At 36.8% G+C, this 14,695-nt stretch overlaps 1 protein-coding gene across 1 annotated transcript; it reads right to left on the reverse strand.

Annotated features, from left to right (window-relative positions):
• Nucleotides 1–2,910: 2,910 nt before the first annotated feature.
• anxa4 (annexin A4) lies at nt 2,911–14,516 on the reverse strand. The gene is made up of 13 exons (XM_087791196.1): nt 14,398–14,516; nt 12,936–12,974; nt 11,746–11,833; nt 11,203–11,297; nt 9,625–9,738; nt 7,658–7,748; nt 7,409–7,488; nt 6,531–6,587; nt 6,367–6,460; nt 6,061–6,156; nt 5,787–5,845; nt 4,717–4,839; nt 2,911–3,089 (listed from the first exon to the last, which is right to left on the reverse strand). Exons 2-13 carry the CDS (start codon nt 12,942–12,944, stop codon nt 3,033–3,035), a joined length of 963 nt encoding a protein of 320 aa, XP_087647322.1. The 5' UTR covers nt 12,945–12,974; nt 14,398–14,516; the 3' UTR covers nt 2,911–3,032.
• Nucleotides 14,517–14,695: the final 179 nt, after the last annotated feature.

Genomic DNA, 14,695 nt, shown 5'->3' on the forward strand with positions numbered 1-14,695 from the left:
CTTAACCTTAACCATAACCATAACCTCAACCCTAACCCTGGCCTTAACATTAACCTTAACCTTAACCCTAACCCTAACTCTAAGCCTAGACCATAACACTCACATTAACCCTTACCCTTAACATTAAGCCAAACCCTAGCCTTTACCCTAACCCTAACCCTAGCCCTAGCCTTCACAGCAACCCCAACCCCAACCCTAACCCTAACCCTAGACCATAACACTCACACTAACCCTAACCCTTAACATTAAGCCAAACCCTAGCCTTAACCCTTACCCTAACCCTAGCCTTAACCCTAACCCTAACCTTACCCCTAGACCTAACTCAACTGCCCCTTAAACCAGATCTCACATTATCATCCAACTTCTGAAACCATATAGTGCATCACCAGACGCTTTTTACTACCTGACTGTACAGCTTAGTCTTGCGTCAGCATCCCACTTCTGACACCATTTGGTACAAGGAGGAGGGGGCTTTTTCTGAAATCATGACCCCACCAATCTGACCCTATTCATTAATTTTAAAGAGAGTTTAGGATTTTCCCGTGTTTTCATAAACATGCCGTGGCAGAAAAACACCAAAGGTTCCATGTACCTTACGGCTGGAATATTTCACACTTATTCATTTCTACTGCTGTTTGGGGTGAGAGGCAGGGAACACACTGTAAAGGTCGCCAGCCTGACACAGTGCAAAGAACCATTCATTCAGGTTCACACCTACGGACAACTCAGAGTTCGCAATCAAACACTGTGTTTTTTGGACCGTGGGAGGAAAGCAAAGTGCCCGAGGTGAACCCACTCAAGCACAGGGAGAACACAGGTCGCCTCAAGCTGGAATCCAAGTCACAGTTGTGCTGTGAGACAGTAGTTCTAATTCTAATCTAAAGTGTACTGATATGGTCCTCGGCTGCTTCTTACTTTAGTTCACGCCAATTAAAGACCATGAGAAAGTGTGAATAGTCAAGTGGTTATTGTTCTCGAGTGAAAGAGGCAACACATGACGTATAAAGAAAATAAATAAGTTTCAAACCACTGTTTCATCAACAAGGAAATGTGTCTTCAAAAGATAGAGAAACTTTGGAGAGGGTTTTAAAGGTGATTCATGAAGGCTCAATTGAAGTGTCTGAACTGTTAATTAGTTTTACGACGCACAATGAAAAAACAAATCCTCTTTGGGAGCAATAAATAGAGCGACTGCTGTGACTTCATCTGCGTAACTCATGAAACTGATTGACGATGTTTCACTGGTAAATAAAACAACATTTCTGGACAAAACAAAAGATAAAACTTTCTGACTTTGGATATAACGAATCTCTTTCCATTCCTCTTGGATCTCCCATGTCTTATCACATCATAGGAACGAACATGAGAGATGGAAATCGTCAGTGGCTACAGAAAGCTGAGGCAAGATATTCCTAAGAGATGCAGTGTAAGCAGATGCAAACTAAGTCTGTTTCATACCAATTGCTTTGTACAAAGTAAAATCGTAAAAAGAAATTCTAGCATAACTTTATAATATATCTATATATTATTATATCTAATATCAATACTTCACAGAATTATGTCGCACCACAAATTGCAATCAAAGAACCAATTAAAACCATCAATTAAAAGATAATGTGTTCTTTCAATCTTATTTAAAATTATTAACAAGCCTCTGGTAAATGTACATTTTGATATACTTGCTTTATTTATTTGTTTATTTGCATTCTATATGTTTGGTCTTTTAGTTTTTTTGCAAAACAATGTTGAGAACGAGACATAGAAATAAAAAGGACAAAAGAAAAATAAGACAAAGTGGATTATTATACTTTTTCTTTCTTTCGTTTTTTCCACATACTGCACCATTGTTACCGAGACTGACCGTTAACTAGGGGTGTGTATTGGTAAGAATCTGGTGATTCAATACGTATCAAGATACAGTTTCAACACTACGATATATTGCAATATATTGGGATATATTTCAATACTGTAGGAAAAAGTACTATTGCCTGAGCACTTGACTTTGGCATTGCATAATGTATAGACCGCAAGACTGTATCCTGTATCCTCTCGTCCTCAGTCTTTATTCGGCTCTCACAGAATTTTATTTTTGTTTAGCTGGACGTCATGACTGCTGCCATCTAGCAGAAGTTTAATTGGAACACAAAAATGAACAAAAGCTGTGTATATTTTTAAAGAATAAAATATTATTTGAAAGCCAAAAAGATATATATTTATTTATAGATGTATTTTTTTGATACGGTGCTGTCGAATATTGAGTATTGTGAGAAAAATCTGTATCGATATTTTCTAACACCACTACTGTTAACTGTGTATTAAAATATGAAATACTAAGTGGAAAAAGAATCTAAATGAAAATTTTAAAAGTAGTAAAAAAAAACGAATAATACAAGTCTCAGCGTCGCACAAAGAAAACAGGTAGAACCAGTCGAGTCAAGACATGATGCGTTTAATTAAACTGCCAAACGAATTGAAATAAGCTTGTGTGAGATGAATGAGGAAACACACTTGTTTTGTGACACACGCTGTTTTCCCAATGCTTTTGATCCGTTTTAATGATTCCCTCTAGTGGTCCTGCTGGGTACAGCAGCTTGTAAATCCACCTGACAGCCGAGAACACAGGCTGTGAGTTTTGATGAGCTAAGATGAGACGTCCTCCTCAACCTGATTAGAGAACACTTTACTGCATCAAAAATCCAGATGGGACGCTGTTAGTGTAATTGTTGGAAACCCAACGAGGGCTGACTCAACACAGGGGGACTAACAGCCAATTCAACAAATGGATCCCACTGACTGCTCCATAATGGAGACATGGAAACGACGGACATGTTTTACGACTTTAAAGAAGTCACTCGACTTAACAAGCAGCCACTGGTGACGGCCGATCGATAAGAAAAACACTGACATGTGTAAAAGGTCACTGCTCTTTGGTTTAATCACAATCACAGACGGTCGTGAGAGACATGTAAAGAAGTGATTGAAGAAAAGCTAAATAAAGAGATGAAAAAACTGCTTGATGTCGACGGGTCTTTTTACTCGGAGCCGCACAGCTCCAGCAGGATCTTGCGGTAGTCACCAGAGGTGTCGCCCTGCGCAAGCACAAGAAACAATTGAACGTCAACAGATGCGACTTCAGGTTCCGCACAGAGAACATAGAGATGGAGAGAAACTACAAGAGTCGTTCATCCGACAAAAACAAGCACAAGGCTGGAAAAAAAAAAACATTTGTTCAGTTTGTCAGGAGGGAAATCAAGAAGTGAAAGCGCCGCCGTAAGGAGCAGAGATAGAATATTTGATTTCCTGTGCTCGGAAAAAGAACACGAGTGCCTGTAACAATAAAATAAAATTGATTTAGGCAACTTTTTTTAACGCTGTTCGGGGATTACAAGATAGGAATCATGCATTTTTAATGTCTTGAAAATAAAAATGTTGAGGATCTGGTTTTGGCTGTTTTTTTTCTTTACAGAAATGTATTTTAAAAAAAGGAAAAAATTGCCGGGAAACAGATCTTTGTACTGTACTTTTGCTGTTTAATGTAGCAGAGCTGCAGACACTTTGTATAATTACTATGTAATAAACCGTGTGTAGTCTCTAACAAGCTAACAAGGTTCGAGTCAAACTGTAACTTTGCAACTGTTTAATAATCAAGTGTGAAACTAAATGACAGCCATGAGTCACACTGTAAAAAAAAGAGCCGTAAAAAACACTCATAAGGTTGAAGATCAAGGTCAATATCAACACAAACATAAAGTTTTCTATGTCGCTGTGTGGAATTAAATAATTTAAAAAATATATATTTGTCAATATGGTTAGTGCAGACGTGGGCATAGTGCGGCCCTTAGAGTGTATTTATGTGGCCCTCGTAATGTCAAAGTATGATCATGTATAAATGGTTTTAATGCATTTAACAAACTTATTATTCATTACATTTCAACATAACACTTATTTACTTTTTGTGTGTAATTTTTTGAGTATATATTAATCCCTTAAAACATTTTTTACAAGTTGTTTGAAGAAATGTTTTGAAAAAAAACTCATGTATACAAGAATAAAATTGCAGCTTATTTAGCTTAATAAAAGTCAAAGCCTAATGACCAATATCCTTTTTTTAGGGAGTTTTTCATCTTTCTTTTTGCTTGACGGCCCCAAACAATATTCACAAAATTTAATGTGTCCCTTGAAGAATTATAATTGCCCACCCCTGGGTTAGTGGGTGGTGATGACTAAGTATCTACTTCCCTTTTGCTTCTTTTTTAACACAAAACTTGTTGTTGAATTTATTTTTCTGTAATAATTGTTTTTATTTGTAACTGATAATGAGCAGAAATATTGATATATCAATTATATCATGAATTATGTACTGTATGTTTAACCCTTGTGTTATCTCAGGGTCAAGGTGACCCAAAGGCCTGAAAACTAATGTGTTTGTGGTATCCCTTGTGTTGGTTCTGGTTCATGATGAATGACCTCCAGCACTGCAAATGTATTTATTGAAGCCAGGGAGGCCGTTCACCTTGACCCAGAGAAAACACAAGGGATACGACAAACACATTTGTTTTAAGGACTTTTGGTCAACTTGACCCTGAGACAACTCAAGGGTTTAATGGAAACATAACAGGTTTAGTGAACTAAATGTAATCAAATGCTTGTTAACTTGTTAACAGTGTTAGGGATTTAGAAGTTGAAGTTCTTTCAAAGACTCGCTCACGGCCTCACCTTGATGAAGGAGTGGAGGGTCTTCCCGTACATCTTCATGAACTGTTCCTTGATGTCCAGCATGTCGATCTCAGCCCTCGACACCATGATCCTGATGAGAATGTTGTCTGTGGTCCCAAGACCCTGAAGAAGAGAGAGACCCTTCTTACTCTGAAATCTTTTTACAAGACGTTTGACTCCATTGTATCATCAGTGTCTGTTTGTACAAAACTCTCTCTTCATTGAAATATTTGTTTTATCCGGAGATGAAATCTTGTTTATGATAACCACGCCCACAATTCGGTGATTGGTCAAACATCCACGTTGTCACCACGCATCATTAATCCCAGAAGTCTCCACCTCCAAGGGACTCGTTGTATAAACAAAGCGTGGTGTGATTACAGCTGGTTGGAGGAGTGAAGCCATTAATACGTCATAATGGACTCCGCTTTCGTAACCTCTCGTTCGCTGTGATTTCGGGGGAGAACTTTATAAAGTAATAATTTCAAAACATGTCCATGATGAGGAACTTATTGTATCTTGGAGAGGAAGACTTCAACATTTGAAACATGTGAGTGAGTCAGGAGAGTTCGGTTTTTGCTTTAGTTGCTCTTTCTTTCTTAAGGTATTTATCCATTAACTACAATTTTTCACACAAATGCCCACAAAACTTTACATATTTCTTAAAAATGTACCTTTTATTATTACATTTAATATCCATTAACAATTTAATTAATTATTTGACCGTCTTAAAATGATTGACGGACAAGCGTTAGGGTTAAGGGTTTTACACCTATTTTAACCACATTTATCCATTTTATTATGTATTCATTTATTCATAAAACATTTGTTGACATCTTCAGGTGTAGTAAATTAAACATAGCAAATATATATATAAAGAGTGTGACTCTAATATAATACAAACTAGTCTGATGAATTCTCCTGAAAACAGGTTTCAGATGTTTGTAGAAACAGAGCAGATAAATCGACACAAACTTATTGTGACTCAGAAACATCCACTGAACTGTCGCATTAGCGTTTAAAATGTTAAATAAATACATGTAAAACACAGTGATTAAAACCATGTTTACCTTCATTGACTTGTACAGTCGCTCTGCGAAGAACGCCGGCTTGCTTCTCACACATTTCACTGCCAGGAAGAAGAAACAAAAACTTGACTAACATGTTCAAAACGACAAGTTTAACATAATCAACATTAAAAGAAACAGTAAAGTGATTAAAAGCTAAAAAACAAGAGCTTAAAATCCCCATTTCTACTGGCAGAACAAAGCAACTGGAAAGCGTTTCATCCCCGGTCTGCGACATGAACAACAGCAACAACTCAAGTACAACAAAGTGACAAACCTATAGCCAGGAAAGTGTCCTCCAGACACCCTGACATCTCCCTCTTGATGCTGTCCTCGATCTCTCTTCCTGAGACCTTCTTGTACTCCTCGAACACTTTGAAGAAAGAGGTAGATTCTCATCAGAACGAGGACGTTGAAGATCAATCATTTACCGAGATAAAAGTACATATTTTACAAACTCTCCCTGTTGTGCAAGAGACGATGACGAAACAGAGTTAAAAATACATATTAAGCTTCACTTTAGAGGAAGTTACTTCACGTGACAAACCCACTGAATCTGAAGCAGCTGACGGCGAGTTCTTACCTCGAAGCAGATGCTTGTGGTTCCTCACGCAGAGCACCGTCAGGAATTTGACCTCGTCGGTGCCCCAGCGAGCCTCGCCGGCCTCGTAGATTTCCTGCCGTCACAGATGAGTGCAAAATGTTTTAGGGACCTGTTTAGGTTTGAGGTTCACTCACTCGACTCACCTTGGCATCCAGCACTGCCTGGGCTTCATCCACGTTGCTGCCCTCGTCACGCCCGGCCTGGAGCACGAGAGCAGCAAAGTTAGTATATATAATATGGTGCAGATTTCTATTTTATTCTATTAAGATGAAGTTTTTTTTTTTGTATATTGCTGTTTAAACCGAATTTCCCCTCACGGGACAAATAAAGGATTCTGATTCTGATTAGTGTTGTTTTCGGTCTCTCAGAGGTGTTTTGAATCCTCCGAATTTCAGTATTATTTCTCTATTCTTGTCAAATTCTGTCAAAAATAATTTGAATTCCAGGGATAACTGTCTCTATCCAAAACCTCCCTTTCTCTGGCCACTTATGATTTATTAGTCCAGGAACTACATGCTTCTTTAATCACGGTGACACCCGGAACTAGGCGACGTCCTTAAAGGGAGTTCTGTCACTTTAAAAGTGTCTCATGAAAGATGACACCGTAGATGACTTGTCAATTCTCTTTCAGTCTGAATAAGAAGCATTTACATAGCTTCTCTCTTCTGCAACAATCTAGGATTATTGTTTTTTATTTCCCTCATAACTGGAAACAGATTGTTTAACTGTCATAAACTGAAACGTCTTTAGCTAACAACACATGCCTGAGATTATCATATCATTTATATCTAACCTTAATGCAGTTTAATACAGGTTGTATTTAGGCTAAAACAACATTTCTTAATTCATCATTAAGTTAATAAAAAGGTGTTATATAAGCTTATTGTCATTGTGATCACACAGATAACCAGGACAGAAGGTTTAAAATTAAGATCCCTTGTCCCACTTTAACTACAAACTTCAACAGAAGAAAAGAGAAAAAAAACATGAGTAAATTTAAAGGCTTTGAACACAAGCTCACCGTGAGTAAAGACACCAAAACTCTCTCAAACATCCCGGACGTGTCGTCGCAAACTGCATCTTCCAGACTCTTCCCGTACTCTGACAACAGAGATTCATCATGTGACTGGTTAAAACAATAGCCAGGGTGATCAGTTAAGTTATTTATGACATGAGTTTTTAATGCATTGGATGTCAATGCATTTAAAGACAAAGGGCAAATGTTGCATCGCTGTACTATCAGGTTTCCAGCGCTGAGATCTCCACTTACCCTTCTTGTAGAACGCATTGATGGCTTTGATTTCATCGTTGCTCCTGGAAGCCAGAATGTCAATGAGACACGCCTCCTCTGTTCCTGCGCCCTGAGATCAAATCCCAAACATACGTCAGTGTGTTGTTCGGATAAAAGGTCACGTAGTAAATACGAGCTCGGTTGAAATATCGTTGCCAAGATTTATCACTTAACGATTCTGACGACTGTCGAGTTTCTTCTCGTTTCACATTAGCAAAGAAACGCTCAAAGTCACCTTTGATTTTGTTGACGTACTAGTAATTGGACGTTTTTTACTTTTACATCATGTTTCGTGTTCACATCAGTATTTGTACTTGTTAGAGAAATTATCTGAGAGTGTGTGTTCTAAGTTGTAGTGTTTTTTTTATATCCTAATAGTTTGTTGAGTGTGTGTGTGGACCACCACATGTGTTTTGGGGTTCTGACGCTTTATATTTTCATATTTTTGTAAAGTGTGTTTTGACCACCACGTGTGTTTTATGTTGTAGCTATTTAAAAAAACATTATTGATTTTCATGAATGTTTCTCGATCACCATATGTGTTTTAGTTGCTAGGCTTATGCGTGTTTTTTTTATTAAGGTTGTGTGTTGACCACCACGTGCGTTTTGTGTTTTAGCGTTTTTATTTGTATTATTTTGTTAATCAGGTGCATGTTGATCGCCATGTGTTTTATGTTTTAGCATATTGTACTATATTTTGTTGAGTGTGTGTGTTCATCAATAGGTATGTATGTTCTACCACTTTGTATTTTCATATTTTGTTATGTGTGTTTTGACCACCATGTGTATTTTAGGTTGTAGCCATTAATAAAAAAAAAGTATTATTGTTTTCCATGAATGTTTCTTGATCACAATGTGTGTTTTATTTGCAAGCCTTTTTCTTCTTTTGTTAAGTGTGTGTGTTGACCACTACATGTGTTTTGTGTTTTAGCGTTTTGAATTTTAATATTTTGTTAATCAGGTGTGTGTTTACCACCATGTGTTATATGTTTTAGCATATTGTACTATATTTGTGTGTTGTCCACTAGGTGTGTATTGTGTTCTACTACTTTGTATTTTCATATTTTGTTAAGTGTGTTTTGACCACCATGTGTATTTTATGTTGTAGCCATTAATAATGTGTGTTTTATTTGCGAGCCTTTCTTTTTTTTTTGTTAAGTGTGTGTGTTGACCACCACATGTGTTTTTTGTTTTAGCGTTTTGAATTTTAATATTTTGTTAATCAAGTGTATGTTGACCAGCATGTGTTTTATGTTTTAGCATATTGTACTATATTTGTGTGTTTACCACTAGGTGTGTATTGTGTTCTACTACTTTGTATTTTCATATTTTGTTAAGTGTGTTTTGACCACCATGTGTGTTTTATGTTGTAGCGATTAAAAAACAATAAACATTGTTGATTTCCATGAAGGTTTCTTGATCACAATGTGTGTTTTATATGTTAGCCGTTGGCATTTGTTTGTTTAGTGTGTGTGTTGACCACCACGTTCATTTTGTGTTTTAGCGTTTTTATTATTGTATTTTGTTACTCAAGTGTATGTTATGTTATGTTAGGTAACACAATACCTGTGTTTAATTGAGTGTTTGTGTTCACAACAAGGTGTGTATTATGTATTGTGTTCTACCACTTTGTATTTTAACATTTTGTTGAATGTGTGTTGACCACTATGTGTATATATGATTTTAATCTTTGTGTCACTGCCACCAAACATTTGCAAAGTCCCACACAGTCCCAGAAATGGTCTTTACAGCATATAATTTAAAGTTTTAAGTTTTTTTAGGGAATAAAAAAGTATTTAAAGATGAGTTGTGGGGATCGAAATGAATCTGAAGTACTGAAGCGAATGATGAGAAAAGTGAAGAGAAATCAAGGCATTCTCAATCATTTGTGATACATTCAAGTACGGTCGTGCACAACGGGAAAAGTAGAAAATAAAAGGTTTCACCTTCATGGCGTTTCTCAACTCATAGGCATCATAGACGGGAGGCAGCATCAGAAGTCCCAGAACGACACTCTTGAAATTCGCACTCAGCTCCGAGGACAGCTCGTCCGCCAAGTCCTGCAGAATCAAAAATGTGTCTTTTTGCTTTTTTGTGCTCATTCGGGAGATTGTGTCGGAGTATTTCATGGACGTAGAAGTCTTGTTCACGAGTGGGGAAGGATGAAATAAGTTTCCCTTCACATTAAAAGCAGTCAGTTTTCCCTAAAAATTCGAATCCCGGTGGGACATCAGACATGAGCTCACATGTTCCAGGAGCCACTAGAGGGCGTGGTTTTTCCCTTCTGCTCGACATAACTGGAGTGCGACCACAAGTGGGCGTCGACGAGTGAATCAAATGACTCACTCTTTCTATCTCTGTCCTTCAAGCTGCACTTACTTTGGAAAAAAAAGTTCCATTAACTTCTCTGAGAGAACAGCTGTGCGTCTATGTTATCATTCGAGTACACGTGGCTTCTCTGACCTTCAGTTAATATATCGATTCTTACGAGACACGTCTGTTTAGAACCGAAAGACTCTTCTTGTTCAGCTCGTTGTTTGTGTTTGGATCAACTCGGCTCTGACGTTAATGGTTAACAAACTATCGGAGCGGTGTCAGCTCAGCAAACCTCACAAACTAGGAAACAATGATGAGAGAACACACTGACGCTCAAGAGTCGATACGAATCAAATATTGTTTTAATTACCGCTGGTTTTTAATGGCAATTTCTAACTGCTTGGAGTCCAGTTCTACTTTTTGAATCATCCAATTAGACGTATGAACAACAGAATATACACAAACACAAATAATATATTTATTAAATATAATTATTTACAGTATTTTGATGACTTTTCAGGAAACAAAATTCCAGCATCTATTATCATTTTTAAATGAAGCCCACACGATTCAGCATTTTATCTAGTGGGATCAGTAACAGATAAAAACCAAGTTAAAGTTGAGACAACTTAAACATATATTGAACTGAAGGCCCTTTCACTGTATTGATGAGGCCAGAATAAAACTATTAACAAAACATGTTTTCCATGTATGATTCAATTATGTATTTAACTAAATACAATTAATAAAACAATGAAATAAATAATATTCTATGATTTTGGTTTATTTTTTATAATGTAATATATATAGTATTTCACCGTCATTATAATATATCTTAGTCCCTTATTTCTTTTTCTTTTCATTTATCACCACAGTGACAGAATTTAATCTGTACCCTTAAGGAAATGGAATTACCTACTTTGTTTTGTAAACACAGCTGATATCCACCTTTTATATTCCTCTCGTTTTTGTCGTGTTACTTAGCAACATGGTCTAGTAACATGGAGCTGATGGACTGATGGGGAGGCGTTATTTTGATGACTGAAAGAGCTGCTTTTTTAAAGCAAGTATTTTGGAATATTATCATTTTCCTAGAGAGCACCACGGTTTAAAACTGAGCGGATCTTTTGCTGATTGATTTTTTTGTTCTTAATGCACCTTATTATTCACAATAACCACGTTGTATTGTGCAGGTGTTGTTCTCTCACCTTCCCAACAGCTTGTTTATAGGCCTCCTTGATGCGCTGCCTTTGAGCATTGGTTCGATGGGACAGAACCTCGATGACAGCTGCTTCATCAGTGCCTGCGGGTGACGTCAAGAGAAAAGTGTTTTTTTGAATGGAATAAAAATGGGAGGATTTGGACGAGGCTCGAGCGCTGCCTCAGGCCCTGAACCACGCTTGTTGTTGGTTAGCGACAATATTGTTGAAACCACCTGTTTGCAATAGAGCTCAAACTGGAGTCAGGAGATTATAGTCAGTAAACACTGCAGGATTCTCAATTTGAGTGAGACATAATGGCAGATGTCTTAACCCGACCACGAGACACAATGACATTAACTATAACACAGATAAACAGTGTTGTATCAGGAGACAGATTTACGGGCGGAGGTGCAAAGTTCATGAATGAACAGGGTTGCCTATGGCGACATTCGCAGAGTCATATTATGCTTCAAACTTTCCTGGAGGAGTCGCAGGAAGAAGTAGTTATTTGAGTTTCCAGGCATCTCTAGTTTTAAAAAAAAAACTCACCAACTCCTTTCATGGCTCCTCGAAGCTTCTGAGCGTCTGCTTCTGGGTCAAAACCTGAAGCTTCGGTGACGACTCCACGGTTTCCGATCTGACCACAAGTAGAATAGTTGTTTTTAATGTCAAGAAAAACTACTTCCCATCCTCCCTTTTGCCAAACTTTTTTTATATATATAATTCCTTTTTCAATAAAAGTGAAAGTATCATCAAATTCAAGCTGAAGTTCAGGTCAGTGTGCTCGCAGTGGTCCGACACACGGGGTCTCAGGTTTCAAATCTAACCGGCGGCTCTTCTCCGAGTTGACATGCTGACCACATGCTCTTCTCGCTCGCATCCTATTGTCCTGTGGGACGTGATCTGGTTTTCTTTTGCTTCAAAGTAACAAAGTAAGAGAGGAAGAATCATTGTGTCCTTCTATAGATGTAAAGATAATGAGTTATTTGAATTAAAATAAATATACATCTGCATATCTGCACTAAAATATAGTAAAAACATTACACTGATCATATTTCTGTCTTCATTTTATTTAATTGATTATTATAACATGGAGTTCTTTAATTATTTGTTTTAAAATATTAAAGAAATATAGTTTAATGTAAGTTTCAGATCGTAGTTTGAAATACATAATAAATGAATACAATCAAATTGCAGTATACATTTATAAAGTTATTAGGCTTTATTTTATAATGTCAGGGCATATTTTTATTTTCCAAAATCGCTTTTTTCTTTTGTTACTTTATTTTTAATTTTTTAAGTTCTCCATCACTTTTCCAATTAGTCCATTATTTATTATTGTGTGGCGCACATTTTGGCTCACCAAAAAAATAATCAGTCACCACTTCGGCTACCGGTTTACATTGACCCCCAAGCAACACAAGGATACATATAACAATGATTTTGTTTTTTAGCCTCCGGGGTTCTTTGACCCAAAGGCTGCACAGAATGTAAGTACATGCTTAAAAAAACAAATATTTATGTTACATGTTAAATATTTGTTTTTATTCAAGTCTCATGTAAACAGTATTGTTGATGTTTGTGAAGGTCTTTAACTCATGCAAGTGGAATGAGCACTTTTATAATGTCGTTTTCAACATTTGGTCAATATTATACCTTAAGTAAACATGTGTCAACAATAGACCGAGTTACGGTTAAACTAATTACTGTTAAACAAACAATTTCAATGCATAACTTACCGCTGCCATTATAGATTAGTGACGTTGAGGCTTTGGAACCTAAAGAAAGTAAACAAAAATATGATGGTCAGGGGAGGCATCTGGGATCGGTCACTGGCTGTCACTGTGCCCTTTGTGGAGTTCTCATAAATATTAAATTAAATTCATCCAACCAGGAAGAGAGGGTTTCAGTCACACATGATTTGGAGAGGAGCTCCCGTGTCACACGTCTTCTTGGTGTGGAAACACTTTTAATTACTCTACCACGAGGAAGCGAAGTGCCGGAGGGTCAATGGAGTATGGATCAACGTATCCTTTTCTGACATCATATGTGTGTCAAACTTACTCGTCACTTCCACGGCCTGTCTGTCACCATCAGACTCAAACATGGTAAAAATGGAAGGACCGAAGCCTCCAGGGTTTGATCTTACTCCTCATTTACATGGTCAACATAGCATCCATGAGCAGTTGTTGAGTGTCAACACACCTCAACCCATTCATCGCCAACCGACAATGACTTATGGTCCAGTAGTTGTGGATACAACTAGCTGTGACAAAATAATGTGTATTGTGTGACATGAACTTTCAACTATAAGTAATCAAAACATTTTTTATATTTTATTGTAATAAAAGTATTTATTTTCTGTCACAATTTTCAAAGATCGGAATTGTCATCATTATCAGTAAAGTGGATTATTATCACTATATTACAATTCAACACTGCGGATTGAGGGAACATGAAAAAATTAGTAATTTCCTCATTTACTCTTAATAATATTAATAACAATCACCATCCTATAGGTTACAATAGAGTCATGATGAAAGAGATGCTATCAAGTACTTAATACCTCGCAATATATAGTACGTTTTCTGAATGAATGAAGGATAAATATATAAATTAAAAAATAAATAAAAAAGAGTTACATTCTTGAGGTTAGAGCTCAATTTTATGGCTAAAGAAAAAAATGTAAAATTAAAATAGAAAAACACAGGAAATGTAATATGAAACTTTAGAGACGTAATAAGGAATCCTTGTTTTTGCCAAACATCTTAAGAATTCATTGATTATTTACTGAGGTCACAAAGTTATGAAAAAAAGAGGAACAATAGAAGAACTGTTTGTCACTTTAGTCACAACTTCAAGCGAAGCTATTTCATCACAAATAGTTCAAAACTTAGTGAAATGTACTATTTTACGTACTCACTGTAGATGAACATCTGGTGTTGAAAAATACATCTGGATTAACTCTCCTAACTATAGTAAAGTGTGACCAGTTCCAACCACATAACTTCTCTATAGTTTGCGAATAAGACAAATCATAGAAATAAGTTTTAAAAAAAGACAGTTTGAAAGTTGGTGGGAAGTTAATCCCGGACACACCCAATAACAGAACAAGAACAAATACGCCTTCGTTTTTTTTCTGCCAACCCCAGTACCACTGGAAACATATGTCATGAAACTAATATAAGTTTGTTCTCTTACCTGTGAGGAAATGAAGTTTTAAATAGAAGAGAGTTTATCGCGTCCAAAAAAAGCAGGAACCTGGACTTTATACGAGCAGCTGTCTCAGTCGCCCCGCCCACTCAGATGCAAACTATTAGTTATCCTCTTAGCCATGAGACGTTCGCGGCTCGAATTCTCGGTCGTAAAACACAGTGTTATGAGACACACGAACCGTTTTGTACAAGTGAGTTAAACATGGTTGTCTTACAAAAAGCACAGATGTAAACGTAGTGTTTTTGTCGACTTAAATACCTTAATGTACGTTAACTATTTAATT

This window comes from Callionymus lyra, chromosome 5, assembly GCF_982586985.1.
Source record: "Callionymus lyra chromosome 5, fCalLyr1.hap1.1, whole genome shotgun sequence".
Taxonomy (NCBI): Eukaryota; Metazoa; Chordata; class Actinopteri; order Syngnathiformes; family Callionymidae; genus Callionymus; species Callionymus lyra.

Excerpts from the sequence above, each read along its gene's own strand:
- anxa4 (XM_087791196.1), bottom strand. Across the intron at positions 7,749-9,624 it reads AGTTGAGAAACGCCATGAAG|GGCGCAGGAACAGAGGAGGC; the intron begins GTGAAACCTTTT and ends ATTTGATCTCAG. Across the intron at positions 6,461-6,530 it reads AGGCAGTGCTGGATGCCAAG|GAAATCTACGAGGCCGGCGA; the intron begins GTGAGTCGAGTG and ends CTGTGACGGCAG.